The sequence below is a fragment of the Oratosquilla oratoria genome, unplaced genomic scaffold (genome assembly GCF_046742065.1).
Source record: "Oratosquilla oratoria isolate Oo_2021 unplaced genomic scaffold, ASM4674206v1 SCAFFOLD50, whole genome shotgun sequence".
NCBI classification, from domain to species: domain Eukaryota; kingdom Metazoa; phylum Arthropoda; class Malacostraca; order Stomatopoda; family Squillidae; genus Oratosquilla; species Oratosquilla oratoria.
Window position 1 is genome coordinate 2,377,394 of NW_027467714.1, and position 24,121 is coordinate 2,401,514.

Genomic DNA, 24,121 nt, shown 5'->3' on the forward strand with positions numbered 1-24,121 from the left:
TGAACAATATAGAAAAGGAAGAATGTATGAAAAAACAAACTTTGATAAAATAAGAGAATTCTTTCAACAAGAAAACTGGGAAAGAATATACAAAGAAGAAAAAACAGTGGAAGAGAAATGGAATATTTTGACAAAAAATGATCAAAAAAAGGAGTGGAAAAGTATGTCCCAAGACAAAAACAAGAAAAAGAATATGTAAAGTGCTGGTACAACAAAAGTTGTAGGGAGTTAAAAAACAAGAGATTAACCTTGGACCAAATGGAAAAAATACAAAAAGACCTGAAAAATGGAAAATATATACTTGTTATAGAAATGAATATGTACAAGTGTGCAGAGAGGAAAAGAGAAAATATGAAAAAGATGTCATAGAAAAATGTAAAGATCAACCAAAACTATTTTACAGATTTGTAAACAACAAACTGAAAAACAAACAAGATTTAGAGAAATTACGACAAGGAGATGAATACACAGAGGAAATAGAAATGGCAGAAATTATGAACAAGCATTTTAAATCAGTGTTTACAAGGGAGAACATGCAACCTGGAGAGATTGAATGGAAAGATAAAGTCCCCCCTATGAAAGAAATAGAAGTAACAAAGAATGAAATAATGAAACACTTGAGTAATCTTGATGTCAGAAAATCGCATGGACCAGATGAAATAGCAAACTGGATTTTGAAAGAATGCAGGAATGAACTGGCAGACAAAATACATAGCATAATAAACAGTTCCTTGAAAGAAGGAAAAGTTCCAAAAGATTGGAAAAAAGCAAATATAGTATCTATATATAAAGGGGGAAATAAAGAAGACCCTACCAACTATAGACCAGTCTCTCTAACAAGTACAATAGCAAAAATTTGTGAAAGAATTATCAAAAGTAGATGGGTAAAGTATTTAGAAAAAAACAATGTGCTAAATCCAAGGCAATTTGGATTCAGACAAGGATGATCATGCGTCATCAATTCAATATGTTTCTATTCAAGGCTAATATAATACAAGAAAGAGATGGATGGGCTGATTGTGCATTTCTAGACCTAAAAAAAGCTTTTGACAAAGTACCACATAAGAAGTTGCTTAAGAAATTAGAAACCGAAGGAGGAATACAGGGCAAACTGCTTAAATGGATGGAAGACTTTTTGCAAGAAAGAATAATGAGAGTAGTGATAAGAGACAAACACTCAAATTGGAATGAAGTAATAAGTGGTGTTCCACAAGGAACAGTTCTGGCCCCAATAATGTTTGCTATATATATTAATGATATGGATGAAGAAATTGAAAGTTATATGAGCTTCTTTGCAGATGATGCAAGACTGTTAAAAAAGTGAACACGGAAGAAGATTGTGAGTCACTACAGAGTGATCTCAATAAAGTATGGGAATGGAGTAGGAAGAATACAAAGAGCAATTACAAAATTGGCACCAACACTCTCAAAACTATCATATGAAGAGAGACTAACAAAACTTGAGCTACAGACACTAGAGCAAGAAGAGAGGAGATTTGATAACTATTTACAGAATCATGAAAGGCATAGAAATTATTGATAGAGAGGATCTAATAAAATGGGACGATAGAAATACAAGAGGACACGGAAAGAAAATCAAGAAAGACAGCTATAGAAGAGATCTGAAAAAGAACAGCTTTCCTCACAGAATAATAGACATTTGGAACAAGTTAGATGAGAAAGTGGTGTGTGCAAAAACAATACATAAATTTAAAAATAGTTTAGATAAAATGAGATATGAAGACGGGACACCACGAGCATAGTTCCCCTTCCCATAAAATACTAGGTAAATACACACACGACAGTCTAAATGACAGCGATTGGACAAAAAAGTGGATTTTAACAACAAGGGAGTACCTGTGTTGTATTAGTAGGGAAGGGGAAAGCTCATGGTGTAGTGGAAAGGTGATGAAAAAGGAGAAGGGGAGGGATTACTGAGGAAAATGGTACAAAAAAATGTATAACAAAACTTAAAAGAATACAAAGAGCAAATACAAAATTGGCACCAACACTCTCAAAACTATCATATAAAGAGAGACTAGCAAAACTTGAGCTACAGACACTAGAGCAAGAAGAGAGAGAGGAGATTTGATAACTATTTACAGAATCATGAAAGGCATAGAAATTATTGAGAGGATCTAATAAAATGGGATGATAGAAATACAAGAGGACACGGAAAGAAAATAAAGAAAGACAGCTATAGAAGAGATCTGAAAAAGAACAGCAGAAAATTAAAAGTGTCTTTCACAAATATAGATGGCTTAATAACAGGCTTGAATGAACTGAATGATTATCTGAAGGAAAAAGAACCAGACACAATGGAAATTGTAGAGATAAAATTGAAAGGTCCACTACCACCCAACAGTGTAGGACATAGTGCATATAATTAGATAAGAAACAGAGAGGCAAAACAATGGAGAGGATTATGTTCCTGACTAAGAAGGATATGAATGTGGGGAATGTCACATATGGAAAGAATAGAGATAATTATGATGGAAGGGGAGAACAGGGATGGGAAGAGCAGGAAGTTTGTGGTAAATTATATGCCTCCTAAAATGGCTTCATGGGAAGAGAACACAAAAATATGTTAGAAGACACAAGGATAACGTTAAGATAATTGAAGATGGAGGAAGAATAGTTATAATGGGTGACTTTAATTGTAAAGAAATCTGCTGGGAAGAGATGACAGTGAAGGGTGGAGACAACCTAAGGGGAAATGTACTACTTGATATGATTATAGAACATACGATGACACAATGGAACACAAGGTGAGCTACTGGAATGGATGAAAGATTTCTTGCATGGGAGAAAAACGAGTGGTACTTAGAGACAAGAAATTGAACTGGGAAGATATGATAAGTGGCATCCCACAAGGCTCTGTATTGGCTCCTTTAATGTTTGCCATGTATATAAATGATATGAATGAGGGAGTGAAGTGTTACATGAACTTCTTTGCTGATAATGCCAAATTACTTAACCACTTCACTCCGGACTTAAATCTCGTGGGCAGCAGCCAATGCCAGCCGTACGACGTGTCATAATAATACTCGCATCATAAAATATAGTCACCGCTTATATCGATCGATCTCTCTTTCACCCGCGAATTTTGAAAACCACAGAGAATGGGATTCAAGAAACATTTGGGAGAATGTAAAAACACAGGGGCGACTACAATAAATATAATCAAGACGCCGATATGGCAGCGTCGCGAATCCACTTGCTCCTCATGACGCCTACGTAGGCTGCACCGTATAGAAGGGGTTAAGAGAGTAAGCACAGAAGAAGACTGCAGATCACTACAAGAAGACCTAAACAAAATATGGAATTGGAGTCAGAAGTGTGAAGTGAACTTTAACATTAAGAAATTAAGAATAATGGAATTAGGAAAAAGCAAAAATAGAATATCGAGTCAATATAAAATTGGTACCAAGGAAGTAAAAACAGTTTACTCAGAAAGGGACCTAGGAGTAATTATCTCAAGTGACTCAACACCTGATAAACATGTCAATAAACTAGTTGGAGAGACTTTTAACTTATTAAGATCAATGAAAGTGGCCTTCAACTACATGGATGAAGAAATGGTAAAGAAAATATTAATTATACTGATAAGACCTAAATTGGAGTATGCTGCGACACTATGGGCACCTAGTACAAAAAAAAAATAATAATAATAATAAATAAATAAATAAATTAGAAAGAATTCAAAGGGCAGTGACAAAAATGGCACCTACACTCGAATTTGACAAATGACAAAGCTTGGATAGATTACATCTATCAACACTGGAACAGAGAAGAGAAAGAGCTGATTTGCTATTTACAGAATTATGAAAGGGATGGAAGTTCTTGATAGAGATGATTTATTAAAATGGGACAGAAAAGAAACAAGAGGACAGAAGAAGAAACTAAAGAAGGATAGTTACAGAAGAGATTTGAAAAAGAACAGCTTCCCACACAGAGTGATGTCTGGAATAAACTAAATAGGGAAACAGTGAGTGCCAAAACTATACAAGATTTTAAGAAAAAAGTGGATGCGGAGAGATACAAAAATGGGTCACTACGAGCATAGCTCTCATCCCGTAAAATACAACTAGGTAAATACATGAATCACAATGGCAAAAGCCGACAAGACTGTGAGAATAAACACCTTGTGAGATCGAAACCTTTATTAGTACTACGTTTCGCTTGTTACAGCTTTTTCAAGTACAGACATGACACACACTCTGAGCACATATAAGCCAACAGGGAAGGAACTGGGAGAGGTTATCCACCTACCACCCACCCCTCCCTGATAACCTCTCCCAGTTCCTTCCCTGTTGGCTTATATGTGCTCAGAGTGTGTGTCATGTCTGTACTTGAAAAAGCTGTAACAAGCGAAACGTAGTACTAATAAAGGTTTCGATCTCACAAGGTGTTTATTCTCACAGGTAAATACATACTTGTTGACTATCTAGAGAATCATGAGAGGTATGGAAGTCTTTGATATAGGAGACTTACATATAAAATGGAGGAAGGAAGAGGAGAAAGAAAGAATAATGAACCAACAAAAAGAGGACTTGACATGAGTAGAGTAGAATCACCACTTGGAGTGATACTGAAGAGGACTTGTTTAAATGACACCCCTAAATCAACTCAAAGGTGGGAAAATAATGTTTTTTCTGGTTTCCAGAGAGACAGGACAATATTAGGTAAAGGGTTAGATGCAGAGAGGGAATCTAGGTATAGCAGTATACTAAGAAGTCGAGACATTAATGACATGATGGAGGAATTAATAGATTTAAGAACAGATTATAGAGCAATGCACAAAGAAATGACTAATCTACAAAAAGCTAATGAAGAAATGAACAGAGAGCAAGGTCAAAGAACAATTACAGTGACCAAAAAAATGGGAGAATCAATTAAGGAAACAGATCTCTTTCACTTTTGCCACCCTCGCTTTTGTCCTCTTCTTTCTCCACCTTCTACCCATCTATATTTCACACAAGGAGAAACATTAAAACAGGAAAATGAATAGAAAAAAGGACGGGGAAGAAAAAATACACGAGAGCGAGTTGAAAGACAAAGTTTTGATCAGGTTTTCAATAATATCCACTGGGTAGCTAAGGGGCAGAGTGGTCAATTTAGCTTGGGATGATCTAGGTTGAACCTGGGTTAGGGTAAGGGGTGTTGGTGGGTGGGAAGGTCCTATCATGGGAGTTGTAGAGTATAAAAATCTCCTATCAGCTACAATGGTTGCCTTTTGTAATTAATAGAAGAGATCTAAAAAAGAACAGCTTTCCCCACAGGGTAATAGACATTTGGAACAAGTTAGATGAGAAAGTGGTGTGTGCAAAAACAATACAGTAGAACCTCTACATATGAATTTAATTCGTTCCAGGACCTACTTTGTATGTTGAAATGGTCGTATGTTAAATAAAATATTCCCATAAGAATACACTGTAATTCATTTAATTCGTCCCACAGCCCAAAAACCTATGATAACTCCTTAATAAATACTGTACTGCAGATAATTACACATTGCAATAAAACAAATGCATTACTGTATATAAGAGAGATGTAAAAAAAAAAAAAAATTATAAGGATCATTTATACGAACACCGCTCTCATGCTTTTCTATGATTTCTTGCTTTACTTCTAAGGAAAGCATTACTTTCTTCCTTTTCTCACCACTGCTACCACTTGCACTAGCCTTCATGGGACCCATGATGATAAAATAAAAAAGGAAATGTGAAAAAGGAAGGTATTAAGCACTGTTATTTACGATCAGAACAAGGAGAACCATGCGACACGAAGGAGAGCTGTGAACTGACTGCCATCTAGCAGGCTAACCATGAAACTGCGACGCTACGAGAGACTTTAACGCCGTATATATGTGAAACTTTGACGACTTCGTATGTTGGAAATTACTTCGGGTGTAGAATCAAATATTAGATCGAATTTCACATCGTATGTTCAGGCGATCGTAAGTAGAGGTTCTACTGTACATGAATTTAAAAACAGTTTAGATAAAATGAGATATGAAGACGGGACACCACGAGCATAGCTCCCCTTCCCGTAAAATACAACTAGGTAAATACAGACACACACACACACACATAAATGACATGGATGAAGGTGTAGATTGTTATATGAACTTCTTTGCAGATGATGCAAAACTACTAAAGAAAGTACAGAGGAAGACTGTGAATTACTACAGAGACCTGGATAAAGTCTGGGAATGGAGTCAAAAGTGGGAAGTGAACTTTAACATCAAGAAATGTAGTATAATGGAATTTGGAAAAAGTAAAAATAGAATGTCAGGGCAATAGAAAATTGGTACAAAGTAAAAAAAATTATCTCAGAAAGGGACCTAGGAGTAATTATCAGCAAAGACATGTCATCTGACAAGCATATAAATAAGATAGAGAAACCTTCAATTTACTAAGATCAATGAAAGTGACCTTTGACCACTGGGATGAGGAAATAGTACAGAAAATAATAGTCACACTGATAAGACCAAGATTGGAGTATGCTGCAATGCTTATGGACACCCAGTGCAAAAAAAAATATATAAAGAAATTAGAAAGAATCCAAAGAACAATGACAAAGATGGGACCAACACTCTCTAAATTGACATACGAACAAAGATTATTGAAACTGGAACTACCAACCCTGGAACAAAGAAAAGAAAGAGGAGATCTACTGGGCATTTACAGAATTATGAAAGGGATGGAAGTCCTCAACAGAGAAGATTTATTAAAATAGGATAAAAGAAAAACAAGAGGACATGAAAAGAAACTCAAAAAGGATAGTTATAGAAGAGATCTGAAAAAGAATTATTTCCCACACAGAGTGGTAGAAGTCTGGAACAAATTGGATGAGGCAACAGCGTGTGCAAAAACTATACAAGAATTTAAGAACAAACTAGATGCTGAAAGATACAAAGACAGGTCACTACGAGCATAGCTCTCTTCCTGTATAATACAACTAGGTAAATACACACACCCTTTCCCTGTCGTAAAGGAAGAGAGATTGGCAGTTTCCTCATTCTTCTTCACCAGTTGTGGTTAACAAACCACAGAAAATGCAATCAAGCCTGTTCAGAGTAAACTCTCTCTATCCCTCTACATAAAAAAGTTCATAAAATGAGGGTGGGGCATGATCAAGTATCCATATGATCAATTCAATTACAGGTACTCCTCGTTTAACGACGACAATTGGGACCAGCGCGCCGTCGTTAACCGAATTGGTCGTTAAGCGAAAGTGTATACATATACATACATGTACTGTATGTACAATGTCCAGCAATACATGTATCTTTATTTTCATGTATTTTCCCTCTTTTATACAGTATATTAAAGCTTTATTTACTGTTTATTTACGGTGGTTAGGTTCCTAAAATTACCGTATATGACCAAATCCGCGTATGCTGACATTCCATATTGAATACCGGGGTATTTTTTTAGTTTCGACCATGGGCGCAATATAGCAATAGAAAATTAATTATTAATTTTGTAAATTAAAATGTATCAACGTAATATGCAATTTTGTGGGCGGAAATGAAAGTAAAAAATACCATGCTACAAGAAAATATGCTAATGAGCGAAGTCGGTAGCATAGGCTCGGGACGCCATCTTGTCGTCTGCCAACGTCTCTCACGACGACGACAACGAGGACGAGCCGGATGACATTTAATTTGCAGGTAATGATTTATTAAACACAGGTTAGGTTAGTTTAGTTTAGGTTAGACGAATTAATTTATCATCCTTTCATTTCTTCGACATCGGCATCTATCATAACAAACATGGTGTACCATTCGTCCGACATGACTTCGTTACTTACGAAATCTGTTTTAGCATTTTTTTTTCATTTCCGCTCACAAAATTGCATCCAGGTGGTCGTCGACTTACGACCTATGCGACTTACGACCTATGTGACTTACGACTGATCGACTTTACGACCACGAGATAGTGCAATAATATTTAACATTTAATAGAGTAATAGAACTGCAATGTTATGCCTGGCAGCGCAGAACAATTACTCCGCACGCCGTGAGACGCGAGTACGATAGTTTTGGCAGGCTGCCGACACCGTCAGCATCCCAGCCAGCTAAATATTCTTTCAATTTTTTTCTTTGAAGTAAAATTATTCCTAATTTTGCATTGCATTTTGTATTTCTATATGTTTTGCAATTAACAAAATGTAACAAAACTTTCTTTCTTTTATGCCCAGGCTAGTTTGTTGTCAATAACAATATGTTCGGTACAGTACGTAAGCGAAAAGAATGTGTTTTGAAATAAAAAAAATCTTAATTTTTGCCTTTCATTTTTTATTTTTATATGTTTTGCAATTAATAAAATGTAACAGTAAAACTTTCTTATGCCTAGTCTGTTATCGATAACAATATGTTCGGTTCAGCATTTTGTATTTTTATGTTTTGCGATTAATAGAATGTAACAGTAAACTTTGTTTATGCCTAGTCTGTTGTCGATAACAATATTTTCGGTACAGTACGTAAACGAAATGAATGTGTTTTAAAATAAAAAAAATTCCAAATTTTGCCTTACAATGATTTTAATGTAACCAACAAAAAGTATTAGTAGGTCAAAGATGACAGGACTTTATTCAGTATGCATAGGCCTTGGCTATGTTTCCTAACGAAAATTATAAAAAAAGTTAATGAATATTAAACAACGTAGCTCAAAGATAATAAGATTTTATTCAGTATGCATACGTTTCCTAAAGAAAGGCTGATGGTAAAATAATATCAAAGTTAAAAAATACAGTATTAAATATCATAGGTTAAAGATCATAGGATTTTATTCAGTATGCTTAGGCCTAGGCTACGTTTCCCAAAGAAAATCAGATATAGCTACAAAAAGGTTAAAAAATACTGTACAACATAGTTCAAAGATGCTAAGATTATTTCAATATGTTAACTATAATATACTATATATATATATATATATATATATATACAGTAACAAAAATATTTAAAGGGTAATATATACTGTATATATATAAAGACCGACTTGCGTCCAGATCGACTTACGACCTGTCTGTCGGAACCGAACTCGGTCGTAAGTCGACGACTACCTTATTACGTTGATACATTATAATTTACAAAATTAATAATTTATTTTCTATTGTTATATTGCGCCCATGGTCGAAACTAAAAATTTACCACTACCGGTATACACTGTACCCCAGGTAGTTTTTGCAGCTTGCAGGATGGTAATGTAGACCTAAGCTTCAGAACACTTTACCTCACAGCTAATATCCACCGTACAAGTTCATTTATAACATCATACAAATTTGCCTCAGCCAACTTAATCATCGTACACGACGTCGTAACTTCGGGAGATTTACGTTAAACGACGTCATAAAGCCAGTCGTTACTCCGAGTTGTCGTTAACCGAGGAGTACCTGTATATAATTCCCTCTCTCTGTATATGGGAGAAAAAAAAAAAAAAAAAAAAAAAAAAAAAAATCCATCCACGATCTGGTCCAACTTGCACCTCAGCACCAGCTGCCACATGCATGACAACCCAACACTATAATTCCCTCTCTCTGTATGTGGGAGGGCAAAAAAAAAAAAAAAAAAAAAAAAAAAAAAAAAAAAAAAAAAAAAAAAAAAAAAAAAAAAAAAAAAAAAATCCACGATCTGGTCCAACTTGCACCTCAGCACCAGCTGCCACATGCATGACAACCCAACACTTGTGACTCATGTTGCCCATGTAGGCATCATTGTACCAAAGTGGTTAAGAGTGGGGGGGGGACATCATAATGGAGGGACAGTCACAGTACAATAAAGTAGCATCATTTCTCTATGAGTAGATATTTCCGCTGACACAGACAAAATAATGTGAGGCTCTTGTCTGTAGGGGCACCCCATACAGACCCTAAAGTATCAGCTGCATGCTACTGAGTAAATTTTTACCTCGCAATAACAAATAGCCAATAACCTAGACAGGGACCAATACCCTTGACAGGGATTAAAATAATTTCTGTTGGCTTAAATGGGAAAAACTGCTTTGAGACACGAGCATACTGGATATTGAGTTATGAGCTCGGCCATGGAATGAATTATGCTCGTATGTTGAGGTACCACTGCGTTTCCAATTTTCTGGCAAGGAATTTTATTCATAGATGCAAGTTGGGGCATGGAAAGAAGAAAAAATTCCTAGAAGAGGTGTGGTAGTAAATGGGTTAAGAACCACTGTTCAAAACCAACCACAAAACTCCCTACTCCATCAAACCCCAAACCTCAGCCCCACATAAAAATCTCTCTCAAGAGAATCATGAACCACACTAGCAAGTTTGTGCTCAGGTCACCATCTAGTACTATGACAGTACTAACACAAAATTGCCTCAGATGTATTTATTACACAGAAAACACCACACTTTACACTACCCTATAGCCATACCCTGGGAGCTGTGGGTCTCTTGCAAGCAAAATCTGGGTCAATGAATTGACTGATTGCAAATGTGAAATACATACACAATGGAAAAATTACCATGATCATCTCATCACACCATATTTTTTAACTATTAATTTCTATTCCGCATTCTGCTTCTCCATTTTTATATATTTTGGTTTTGAGGGCCTTCCCAACAACTTTTATTTTCTCTTTAGGTAAAGTGCAATCCTCAATGGGAATGATAACAGACTTTGTACTGTATATATGCATGATTTACAAAGAAAATACCTGTCTCAGACACAACTTACAGTAGAGCCCAATTATACTATAAAGTAAATACCATTTTCTTAGATAAAAAAAAGTCAATGCATATCAGCATATTCTAAATTTCTGCTCATAATCATAAACCTCATCCAAATCAATCCTCATAGAGAAAAAAAAAAAAAAAAAATCATCTTACATTACCTGTACATAATCTTCACATTCCCATCCATTAGTTTCAGTGTTCTGTCTCCCTCGAATCTTCATATGCTCAAACACAACAACCAAGCCAAAGTCTTCATTAGTTGACACATTTATCTGGACAGTATACATAAAAAATTACTGTTAGATTTAAAAAATATAGCTACTGTAAATAAGTGAATAATAAAACATAGTATTATCAACCTACATATATACCATTTATATAAAAAAAAAAAATTCTTTTTCAATAGGCATCTATGCTAATGTATCTAAAAATAGTGTTGATCTTAGTATTATGCAGTAATCAAAAGCCCATATACTCTATTCAAGCTAACATGACTGTATTTTTTCTATTAAATAGCTGGTCAAAAAATGTCACTCTTGAAGAATTTTACATTACAATTCAATCTTATTTTCAACATCTCATTCTGATAAGTTAGTTTGAAAAGAGTATAGGTAGTAAACTAGCAATTACCATTAAAGTCTTACCACAGAGGAGGAATGGTGACAAAAAAGATAGAAAAGATTGCAATTAGTGTTTTTGGAGGGAAAAAAAAAAAAAGAGGGGAAAAATATATACACAGCACCAATGGTCAAGATCACTGTGAATAAGAGAGTATAACTATCATCCCCATAACCCCAGCCTAATAAATCTGCTGCAAAGTCCAAAACTAGATCATAAATATATAATAAACTCAGACATGTTAAAGGATAAAACATACATAAATAAATAAATGCTAAACACCAATAATAACAATTGTTACTTTGTTTCACTGACTGGAAATGTGCAACACCATAGCAGTTGGCAATGGTCTTTGGTCATTCACAAAGAAATCTCCAGGACAAATGCTGGACTGTAGACTGCGTTATACTAGTATGGGTCTGTATCAATATAACCATCTGGTAGAAGAAAGAGGGATGCAGTCACTGGTCATTTGCTTTCTACTTTATGTGAAAAAGTGGAGGAAAGATAGCTGTTGATAAAAATCTTAGGTTCAGTATGGAGACCAACTGCTAGCCCCCTAGTAATCCAGAGGGTGTTGGTGGGATTTGAAAACAAGTGACAAAGAGATGATTTTTTCCAATGTCTGTCTTGTAGGACTATTATATGCAGGTCCCCAAAATCTTTGTTAATTACTAAACAATGAACAGCTTGTTCAACAGAAACAATATCTATTGAATGAAAAGAAGTTCATTCTGGAATCTAAATCAATATATCAGCCAATACAGGTTTCCTTGACCTAACAAAATTTCAAGCTTCAACTGTCAATAGAGTATATACAAACATATACTAACAGTTTTTACCCCCTTACAAGGGAGGTATCCAAAGTCAAAGGCATAAATCCACAAAAAAGAACATAAGAAAATTTGAAATAATCCAAAGAGCAGCGACAAAAATGGTACCCACACTGTCAAATCTGACATATGAACAAAGATTGGAGAAATTACAGTTGTCAACACTAGAACAGAGAAGGGAAAGAGGCAATTTGTTGAACATTTTCAGAATTATGAAAGGGATGGAAGTTCTTGATAGAGACGATCTATTAAAATGGGACAGAAGAGAAACAAGAGGACACAAAAAGAAACTAAAGAAAGACAGTTACAGAGGAGACCTGAAAAAAAAAAAAAAAAATTGCTTCCCACATAGTGATCGATGTCTGGAATAAACTGAACAGAGAAACAGTGAATACCAGAACTATACACGATTTTAAGAACAAACTGGATGCGGAGAGATACGAAAATGGGTCACTATGAACACAGCTCTCGTCCCGTAAAATACAACGAGGTAAATACTCCCACCCATTTCATCCCCACATACTCCACTCTCATTCATCACCCCTCCCTCCCTCTTTTCTTGGCTCCTCCTGGATGATGGCCATCATCCCTGCATCTTGCCCACTGCCCTGGGTCAGAAGCAATGTAGCAAGACACAGCACATTCACAGCAAGGCTGCTTCATTTAACTAGCAACCCCTCCCCTCCGTCCTCTCATGCAGAAAAAGAGAATACAGGGAGAAATCCCTTAAGGCTGTGTCAAAATATCACTCACACATACTCCCTCACCCCCTCATCCCCCAACCACACCTTTCCATACATCACAGCATCATCCATACACAACCCTTCTCTATTCACCCCTATCTTCTGTCTTCTCCCATCCTCAACAGACATTCCCCTCTTTCCCAATGCCCCTTTTACCCTATCCATCCATCTCATCCTTGGTCGCCCCCTCATGTTCACTCCTACCTCTGCCTTCCACACCTCATTTACTAATCTTTCTTCATTCATTCTTTCCATGTGTCCAAATCATCCCAATAATCTTTCACCTACCCTATCTCCCAACTCTCTTTTCAACCATGCTCTCCTCCTCATCTCTTTATTTCTCACTCTATCCAGCCTGTCCTAAACCCACTCTGTTCCTCTCCTAATCCTCTCAATCTAAATTCTTCCATAAACCTTCCCAAATACATTCAACAAACTGAACCCTCAAAACTACTACACTCACACTCGTCTCATTTCCCTTGTAAAGCAGAACTATACAGGGTAAGAAATACGAGATATGAAGTCGGTGAGTGAATGGCCCTATTATGGGCCATATTGTATTATTCTTAGTTTATTAAGTGTTATTACAAGGCAGATGTGGAGGGAGTGAACATGAGGGGACGTCCTAGGATGAGGTGGATGGATGGGGTGAAGGGGGCTTTGGGGAAGAGGGGAATGTCTGTTGAGGAAGGAAGGGAGAGGACGGAAGACAGAGGTGAGTGGAGAATGGTTGTATATGGATGATGTTGTGATTGCATGAGGAGGAATGGGCGGGGGGGTGGGGGGGTAGTATGTGTGAGTAAATTTTGACGCAGCCCGAAGGGATTTCTCCCCGTCCTCTCCTTATATGCAAAGGGGGACGGAGAGGGGGGGTCGCCGATTAAATGAAGCGGCCTTGCTGTGGATGTACTGTGTCTTGCGACACTGCTTCTGACCCAGGGCGGTGGGCGGGGTGCAGGGATGACCCGTCATCCAGGAGGTGCTCAGATGAGAGGAAGGGTGGGAGGGGTGTGGAGTGTATTTGGGGATGAAATGGGTGGGAGTGTTTTTATGCCTTTCCTTTTTTGGCTACCTCCCTTGGAAGGGGGAAAAAGCCTTGGTATATGTATGTATGTACATTACACTTGTTAACCTCTGATATATGAGAAGTGAATTTATTATAAGTGGAAGACATTTAAAGCATGTTTCAATTGTTAGTAGAGAAGTGTGGCTAGAATGAAGCCCGAGAGTGTGAGTTTTGGCGGTGATATTCCGTAGATTTTCAATGGTTTTCTCAAAAAGAGTATTCGCTGTTTTAGCCATTCACAGGGGTTTTGAGAACATATCCTCCGCAAATAACGAGGGATGACTGTATCAAGGGAGAGAGACTGGAGGAAGTGGATAGTTTTGGGTACTTGGATGTGAATGTGGCAGGAAAGGGAGGAGTTGAGGTGGAGGTAGAATGTAGACTTAGAGAAGCAAGTAAATGCCTTGGGGATTAAAAAGTGTAATGAGAAATAGACATTTGGAAATGGATGCTAAGAGGAGATTATATAAAGGAATGATTGTGCCGACAGCACTGTACAGCACAAAAACATGGAACATACTGTATATACTCACATATAGGTCGCACTTTTTTAACTAAATATTTCGCCAAATTCAGGGGTGTGACCTATCCACTCAACATTAATGAGGGACAGCACTATTCTGTCACCAAAGTAGAAACAATTGGCGATTTCAATGTGACAATGACATGGAATTTCAGTGGTGTTCGCACAATATGCATCGGAAACCTTTTCAAGCCTTTTGTATGCATAAAATATATACATCAAAGGTTCCTATCAAATCGCTGTTTTAAACTGAGCTATTGCTGCTAAAAAAAATCATATACCAATTACAATGAAATTGTAAAATATTCTCTTTTCCAAATGCTTTATAGTGTTTATAAGCAATGCAACCTTGACCCTTTTTTTACCGTATGTTACCATACATCACCTGTTTCACTCGTGGCTGCATTTCTATGATATGTGGGCAAATTATGTTCTCAAAGCATAACATAATAAAAAATTATTATTTTCATAAACTTCCATTAGGCCTACCTGTTAGATCTACAGTAGATTGCATGGTGTTTTAGGCCTAATAACTGCAAACTCTAATCATGAGTACTGGTAAGAGAAAGAGCTATGAAGTAGGTTTTGTGTTGAAAGTGGTGGATTATGCACAAGAACATGGATACAGATCTGCAGAAAGGGAGTTTGGGGTTTCAGAAAAGGTAGTGAGGGGATGGAGAAAGCAGAAAGATCAGCTTAAAGAAATTTTCTTCTATACTGTTGTGTAGTGTCCAGTTGACAGTTAAACTCTATTGATTATTTTTTTTGGTCAAGTTGACAATAAATTTTTTTACACAAGTGCATTTGTTTACAATTACAGTTTTAGAAACGCAACTGTTGTTTATGTAAGTTTGCATTATACGCACATGCAACAGTCGGACAATCTACATGTGTTCTATTAAAATTTTGTGAGTAAAGTTTTTGAAATAAAGGTAAATATTTGATAAATTTTATGTTTGAATGTAAATCGCCAGATTATAGTGCGACCTATCCGCAGGTCAACTGCAAATAACCATTTTGACAACCACACACTAGCAGTGCAACCTATACACAAGTATATATGGTAAGAAAGGAAGAGAGGAGGAGTTTGAATGTGTTTGAGATGTGGTGCCTGAGAAGTATGATAGGGGTTATTAGGCTGGACAGAGTGAGAAATGAGGTGGAGGAGGAGAACAGGGGTGGAAAGGGAGTTGGGAGATATGGTTGATGAAAAAGTATTGAGATGGTTTGGACACATGGTAAGAAAGAGTGAAGAAAGACTAGTAAAAGAGGTGTGGAAGGCAGAGGTGGAAGGAGTGAACATGAAGGGTCGACCTAGGATGAGATGGCTTTGGGAAAGAAGGGAATGTCTGTTGAGGAAGGACGGGAGAGGACAGAAGATAGGGTAAATGGAGAATGGTTGTATGTGGATGATGCTGTGATGCATGAGGTGGAATGGATAGGGGATGGGGGTGAGGGAATATGTGAGAAATAATTTGATGCAACCCAAAGTGATTTCTCCCCGTCTTCTCCTTTTCTGCATGAGGGGACAGAGAGGGGGGTCGCCGATTTAATGAAGCAGCCTTGCTATGGATGTGCTGTGTCTTGTAACACTGCTTCTGACCCAGGGCAGTGGGTGAGATGAAAGGATGACCCATCATCCAGGAGGTGCCAAGACAGGAGGGAGGGTAGAGGGTAGAGGGGAGTAGAGTATGATAGGGATGGAATGGGTGGAGTGGTTTTTATGCCTTTGTTTTTTGACTATCTCCCTTATAAGGGAGAAAAAAGCCTTTGGTATGTATGTTTGTATGTAATGCTCAGAGATAAGAGTACTTGGGAAGAGGTAGTGGAGTTCCACAAGGATCAGTACTGACTTCAATAATGTTTGCTATTTATGTGAATGACATGGAAGTGTGGAGTGTTACATGAGCTTCTATGCAGATGATGCAAAACTGTTAAAGAAAGTGAGTACTGAAATGGACTGTGATTCATTGCAGAGAGATCTGAACAGGGTTCGGGAATGGAGTCAGAAGTAGGAAGTGGAATTTGAAAAAAGTGAAAAAGGATATCAGGACAATATAAAATTGGTGCAAAGGAAGTTAAGAAAGTGGGATCTGAAAAAGACCTGAGAGTGATCATCAAAAAGGATATGTCCCCTGAACCTATAACTTGCTAAGATCAATGAATGTGGCTTTTACTTACTTGGATGAAGAAATGGTAAAGAAAATACTAGTAACACTGGTAAGGCCAAAACTGGAGTGTGCAGCAACACAATGGTCACCCAGTATCAAAAGGAAAATTGTGAGAATCCAGAGAGCAACTATGAAGATGGCCCCAACACTATCAAAACTATCATATGAAGACAGATTGTCAAAACTAAAATTACCAACTCTAGAACAAAGAAGAAAAAGAGGTGACTTGTTGACCATCTACAGAATTAAGAGAGGTATGGAAGTCCTTGATATAAATGACTTATCGGAGAAAATACTTTAAATTGTTAAACGCCTTGAGGGAGGTGAAGGGGCTAACTCCTTTGCCAGAATCATGCAGTTGCCCCAATCAACTGTCTCCACAATAATCAAACAAGGACAATATGTAAAGAAAGCTGGTGAAACAGCTTTATATTAATGGCAAAGATGCTGATGAGGGAGAGGGAACCGATAATGGAGGAAATAGAGAGACTCGTAAGGCTGTGGATTGATGACCTGTTTTGCCACAGCAATCCTCTTTCTACCTCCTTTGTTACAATGAAAGCCCTCTTGATTTATAATGATCTACATAAGAAGCAATATGAAATTAAGGATGGGTCAACTTTCGGTGGCAGTAGGAGTTGGTTCGACTGTTTTAAAGCCTGAGTAGCCCTACACAACATCAAGATGACTGGTGAGGCAGCAAGTTCTGACGAGCCTGCTGCTGCAGCATTCATACCAACACTGAAAAAACACATTGAAGAGTGTAGCTACAGTGCCAAACAGGTGATAAACTACAACAAGATGAAAATGTCATCCAGAACATTTATTGCTAAGGAGGGGAAAGCAACGCCAGGATTTAAAGCATCCAAAGACAGATTAACCCTGGTTGCTGGGTGGTAATGCATCTGGGGACCTGAAGCTGAAGCCTTTACTGATCTACTACTGTGAAAATCCAAGGGCACTTTAGGGCTATGTGAAAGAATATCTCCCAGTGATATATAGATCCAACAAGAAGGCCTGGATGACGTCTTCTATGAACCAGCATTATGTTGCAAATTACACAGGCCTACAAAATTGGACTTTCCCAAAATTGTTTTGAATATGAAATGATTACAGTTGAACCTCCAAAGCCCGGACCCTCGTATGACCGGTCGAAATGAACAAAGGGCGGACTTTTCAAGCAAAGTTCCCTATTTGTCAGTATTGTTATTATTACAGTGTTAGAGTATTATTCTTATGTTTTTATGCCATATCATACATTACCTATACATATACAGCTACGAAAATCTACAGGTGTTAGGGTGATATTTTCGATGACCGGACTTTTGGCATGACCGGACCACCCTTCCCCCTAATTAGTCCGGGCTCTCAAGGCTTGACTGTATTTATACAACCACTCCTCGTTTAACGACGACAATTGGGACCAGCGCGCCGTCGTTAACCGAATTGGTCGTTAAGCGAAAGTGTATACATATACGTACATGTACTGTATGTACAATGTCCAGCAATACATGTATCTTTATTTTTGTGTATTTCCCTCTTTTATACAGTACATTAAAGCTTTATTTACTGTTTATTTACGGTGGTTATGTTCCCGAAATTACCGTATATGACCAAATCCGCGTATGCTGACATTCCATATTGAATACCAGGGTATTTTTTTAGTTTCAATCATGGGCGCAATATAGCAATAGAAAATTAATTATTAATTTTGTAAATTAAAATGTATCAATGTAATATGCAATTTTGTGGGCGGAAATGAAAGTAAAAAATACCATGCTACAAGAAAATATGCTACATTATAGGATCGGGACGTCATCTTGTCGTCTACCAACGTCTCTCATGACGACGACAACGAGGACAAGCCGGATGACATTTAATTTGCAGGTAATGATTTATCAAACACAGGTTAGTTTAGGTTAGGCGAATTTATCATCCTTTCATTTCCTTGACATCGGCATCTATCATAACAAACATGGTGTACCATTCGTCCGACACGACTTCGTTACTTATGAAATTTGTTTTAGCACCTTTTTTTATTTCCGCTCACAAAATTGCATATTACGTTGAATAATTAATTTTCTATTGCTATATTGTGCCCTTGGTCGAAACTAAAAATTTACCACTACCGGTATACATTGTACCCCAGGTAGTTTTTGCAGCTTGCAGGATGGTAATGTAGACCTAAGCTTCAGAACACTTTACCTCACAGCTAATATCCACCGTACAAGTTCATTCAAAATATCATACAAATTTGCCTCAGCCAACTTAATTATCGTACACAACGTCGTAACTTCAGGAGATTTACGTTAAACGAATATTGGTCTGTCATAAAGCCCGTCATTACTCCGAGTTGTCGTTAACCGAGTAGGTCGTTAAACAAGGAGTGCCTGTACATTTCAATATTGCTGAATTGAAATATCATCACCGTTTTCCCCTACCATGTAAGGTTTTGACACAAATTTGTAGAACTTATATATTAAAGGACTAAATAAAATAACAGAAAGTTTGCCTGATCCTTTAATTTGAGAAGATTGAATTTAAGAGGTATAAATCAAATTGATTAAAATGCACTCTTAACTGTTGTTTATAATTGTGAAATCAGAATCTTTTCTTCTTGTCTTGAAAACTATGTCTGTAACATTTACATTTGTAGGCCTAGTGATTTTGTGAAGTCTCCCAGTGCAATATCCAGCAGTAGTACGCTAACATATTAACATTCCACCTTCCTTGGTACCTTCTTTCCATCTCCTTTATGTCCTGGTGGAACCTTTTCCCCTGTTCTTCACTCATGTCTCCTAATTTTCTTGGAAATGGTCAAAATGCACATGTAGAAAATGAACTTTGAGACTCATGTTGCATCCCAAAGCCTTGAACTTTTCCAGCATTCTTCTTATGATATCCTTGTAGTCTGGACTCTTGTGATCACCCAAGAAGTTTTTAATCACATTCTTGAAGCTAATCTAAGCATCCTTTTCAGCCTCATCAAGACAGTTCTCAAAGTTTTCATTCTTCATGAGCTTTCTTATGTCTGGACCAACAAATACTCCCTCTTTAATCTTGGCATCTGAGAGACCAGAGAACTTTCTGCACAAATATGTGAAACCTTCTCCTTCCTGTGGCAAAGCCTTTACAAACTGTTTCATAAGTCTCAGTTTAATATGCAGTGGTGGCAGTAGAAACTTTTTAAGATCCACCAAACTCTCTTGCAAGATGTTCTTTGTCCCTGTGTGAGTGAATCCCTACAAGGTCAATGTTCCTGAGTCCAATGCAGATTCCTCGCTCTACTGTCCCACTCACACAAAAAGCATGGGAATTTCGTGTACCCTGCTTGCTGCCCCAGCAACATACATACAATCTTCAAATCACCACAGATCATCCAGTTGTGATCTTTGTAATTGATCCTGTCTAAAAGAACCACCAAATTTTCATAGGACTCTTTCATGATCACCGAGTGTCCCACAGGAATTGAAGCATACTTATTGCTATTATGCAAAAGAACGGCTTTAAGACTTCTTTTAGATGAATCAATAAAGATTCTTCATTCTTCATGGTTATAACATATACCAAACTTTTCTACGAGTCCTTTCGGATCAGTGCAATACACTAAGTCATTTTCCTGGTCAAAATAAGGGGCGAACGCTTTCTCACGATGATGATACCAGGAGAATGATGTACCATGAGCTAACAGATTCTTAGATTTAAGTCTTGAGCCTAAAAGCTCTGCTGATTCCTTTGCCAGTCCTAGATCCCTCACCAGATCATTTAGTTCACTCTGACCAAACAATTGAGGTTCATTGCTCTCATCTTCAAGGAAGAAATCTGATGCATCATCGCTGTGAGTTTTGGAGCCTGAACTTAGTTGTACATCGTCCAGACTATTTGGAGGTGATGGGACTGGCACATCTGGACCATGAGGAATAGGTCGCAATGCTGATGGAAGATTCGGATAGGCAATATTTTTCCTTGTCTTCAAGCTATACCCTTGGGCTTTGCATGTGCAGAAATAGCAATTATCACTATGGTTTTTCTGCTCCCACCATATCACTGGAACCTGAAGCACATGGCCTTCTTCTCACCCTTTTTCCACTGCCTCAATTCTTTCCACTTTTGACTCCATTTCCAGATTTTATCTAGATGTTTCTGTAGTGATTCACAATCTTCCTCTGTACTTACTTTAGTATTTTTGCATCAAGTCATTTATATATATGACAAACATGAAAAGAAACTCAAAAAGGATAGTTATAGATGTGATCTGAAAAAGAATAGCTTCCCACACAGAGTGGTGGATATCTGAAATAAATTAGATAAAGCAACAGTGTGTGCAAATACTATCAAAAAATTTAAAAACACACTTGATGCAAGATGGGTCACTATGAGCATAGCTCCCTTCCCATATAATACAACTAGGTAGATACATATTGAACAAACTATATGAGGAGCCCAGTTCTTATCTTGGTCACCCAGTTTCACTCTAGAGTATGCACAGTATGCTTTCTTGATGAAATCCATAATATTTTTCTATCGCTTCTTTACAACAAATTCTCCAAAGAGGTAACAGTAGCTATTCAGACTTAAGAAACCTCTAAAAGCCATTTTATATGCTGAAAAAATTAATTTCTAGCAAAACTAACAGGCCAATATGTGCAAATACAAAATTGAATACCATGAAAAAACTTGATGTAATACAGTAATTTTAGTGGTAATTTTGAAATCAGCGTACGATAAAATATAAAATTCACTTATTAAACTGGAAAAAAAATTTGGTTGCGGGCCTGTGTTATTTGTCCTCTGCACAAGGCCTATACAATTACTGGATAAAAAACAGGGATAAGAAACAGGGAGGGGAAATCATGTTCTTGGCCAAGAAAGACCTAAACGTGACAAAAATTGCAGAGGGCAAAGGTAATGTTGAACTGATCATGATAAATGTCGAAGACAAGAATATGAAAAGTAGAAAGTTTGTGGTGACCTATGTGCCCCCAAAAACGAATGCTTGGAAAGAGAATGAACATACAAAAATGCTAGAAGATACAAGAAAATCACTAAATGAGATACTAATGGGTAAAGGTAACCTGGTAATTATGGGGGACTTCAATTGCAAAGAAATTTGTTGGGACAACATGACAGTGCGAGGAGGAGATGACTTGTGGGGCAAGGTACTGCTAGACATGACCATGGAGTACACAATGACCCAATGGGTCAGTGAAAACACAAGGTACAGAAACAATGAAGAGCCATCGAAACTAGATTTAATATCTACAACAGAACCTGAAATAGTGGACAAAGTCCAGTACAAGACACCAATTGGAAAGAGTGACCATGTACTCATCGAAACTGTACTAAAGGAAGAAATAGACATGGAGAGGAACGAAAAGCATAGGAAAGGAAGATTGATGTACAACAAAACAGACTTTGCAAAACTAAAGACATTCTTCCGGAATGCAAACTGGGAAAAATTCTATATGGAAGAGACAACAGTGGAAGAGAAATGGAATATATTGATGGATAATTACAATGAAGGGGTAAACAGGCATGTACCAAGACAAAAGCGAGAGAGAGTACATTATATGCTGGTTCAACAAAAGATGCAGTGAGGCAAAAGACAGAAGGGTCAAAGCTTGGAAAAAGTGGAGAAAAGACAAAAAACAAAGCAAATGGCAAATTTATATAAACTATAGAAATGAGTATGTTGTGAGAAGAGAGGAAAAAAGGAACCATGAGAAGGATATTATAGATAAATGTAAAGATCAACCCAAGCTATTCTATCGGTATGTGAATGGTAAACTTAAAACCAAACAGGAAATGGTGAAACTACGCCAAGGAAATATAGAATACACAGAAGAATTAGAAATGGCCTAAGTCATGAACAACCACTGTCTTCACCAGAGAGAAAATACAAAATTGGGACGTAGATAATAACAAGCAATCTCCCCACATGAGTGAGTTCATAATATCACAAAAAGAAATATCAGAACATCTATCAAAACTGGACATCAGAAAATCACATGGCCCGGATGGTATTGCAAATTGGATTCTAAAGGAATGCAAAGAAGAACTAACAGACAAAATACACATCTTAATAAATAGCTCACTCAAAGAAGGAAAGATACCTAAAGACTGGAAAAATGCTAACATTGTACCAATATATAAAGGAGGAAACAAGGAATAACCCACCAACTATAGGCCAGTATCACTAACAAGCACTATAGCCAAAATTTGTGAGAAAATCATCAAGAATAGATGGGTAAAACATCTGGAAGACAACAACATATTAAACCCAAGACAATTCGGGTTCAGACAAGGAAGATCATGCACCACAAACTTAATATGCTTCTACTCAAGGCTAATAGATATAGTGCAAGAAAGAAATGGATGGGCTGATTGTGCATTCCTATACTTGCAAAAAGCCTTTGACAAAGTACCACACAGAAAATTACTAAAAAAAAACTGGAACACATAAGAGGAATACAAGGGAACCTACTAAAATGGATGGAGGACTTCCTGAATGGTAGAAAGATAAGAGTAGTGCTCAGAGAAAAATATTGATTGGAAAGAGATGATCAGTGGAGTACCGCAAGGATCTGTACTGGCACCAATAATGTTTGCTATATATATGAATGACATGGACGAAGACGTGAACTGTTACATGAGCTTCTTTGCTGACGACGCCAAAATCTCGCGGGCAGCATTAGCTGCCAGACGTACGATGTTGCGTCATAATATTCGCACCATAAAAAATAGTCACCACTTATATCGATTGTTCTCTCTTTCACCCATGAATTTTTATAACCATAGAAAATGTGATGAAGCCAGTTTAGAGAGTATGTCAGTTATGCAGGGACAACTACAATAAATATAATCAAGACGCTGATATGGCAGCCTCACGTATCCACTTGCTCCTCATGCCGCCTACGTAGGCGGCATCGTATGGAAGAGGTTAAGGAAAGTAGAAACTGATAAGGACTGTGAAGCACTGCAAGAAGACCTGAATAGGGTATGGAACTGGAGTCAGAAATGGGAATTGGACTTTAATACTAAGAAGTGTAGCATAATGGAGTTTGGAAAAAGCAAAAACAGAATATCAGGAAAATATACAATTGGAACCAAGGAAGTAAAGAAAGTAGGATCCGAAAAAGACTTGCGAGTAATTATCACAAACGACTTGTCCTATGATAAACAGATTAACAAAATTGTCGGGGAGACTTACAAATTGCTAAGATCAATAAAAGTGGCATTTGCATACTTGGACGAAGACATGATAAAAAAATTATTGGTTACATTGATAAGGCCTAGACTAGGGTATGCTGCGACATTGTGGTCCCCCTGTACCAAAAAGAATATAAAGAAAATAGAAAGAATCCAAAGAGCAGCTACAAAAATGGCACCTGCACTTGCAAACCTATCATACGAGGAGAGATTGTCTAAACTGGAGTTACCGACACTGGAGCAAAGAAGAGAGG

At 37.3% G+C, this 24,121-nt stretch overlaps 1 protein-coding gene across 11 annotated transcripts in view; it reads right to left on the reverse strand.

The window, feature by feature from the left end:
* The window catches only part of LOC143023561 (uncharacterized), a 220,511-nt gene that overhangs the window by 118,935 nt on the left and 77,455 nt on the right, over nt 1-24,121 (reverse strand). For 10 of the 11 annotated variants that reach the window (XM_076182132.1, XM_076182131.1, XM_076182139.1 and 7 more), the window contains one exon: nt 10,863-10,976. The exons of the other annotated variant lie outside the window; for it this stretch is intronic. In XM_076182132.1, the coding sequence (XP_076038247.1) occupies nt 10,863-10,976 (114 nt within the window). The remainder of the gene's footprint in view (nt 1-10,862; nt 10,977-24,121) is intronic. 11 annotated transcript variants of the gene reach the window in all.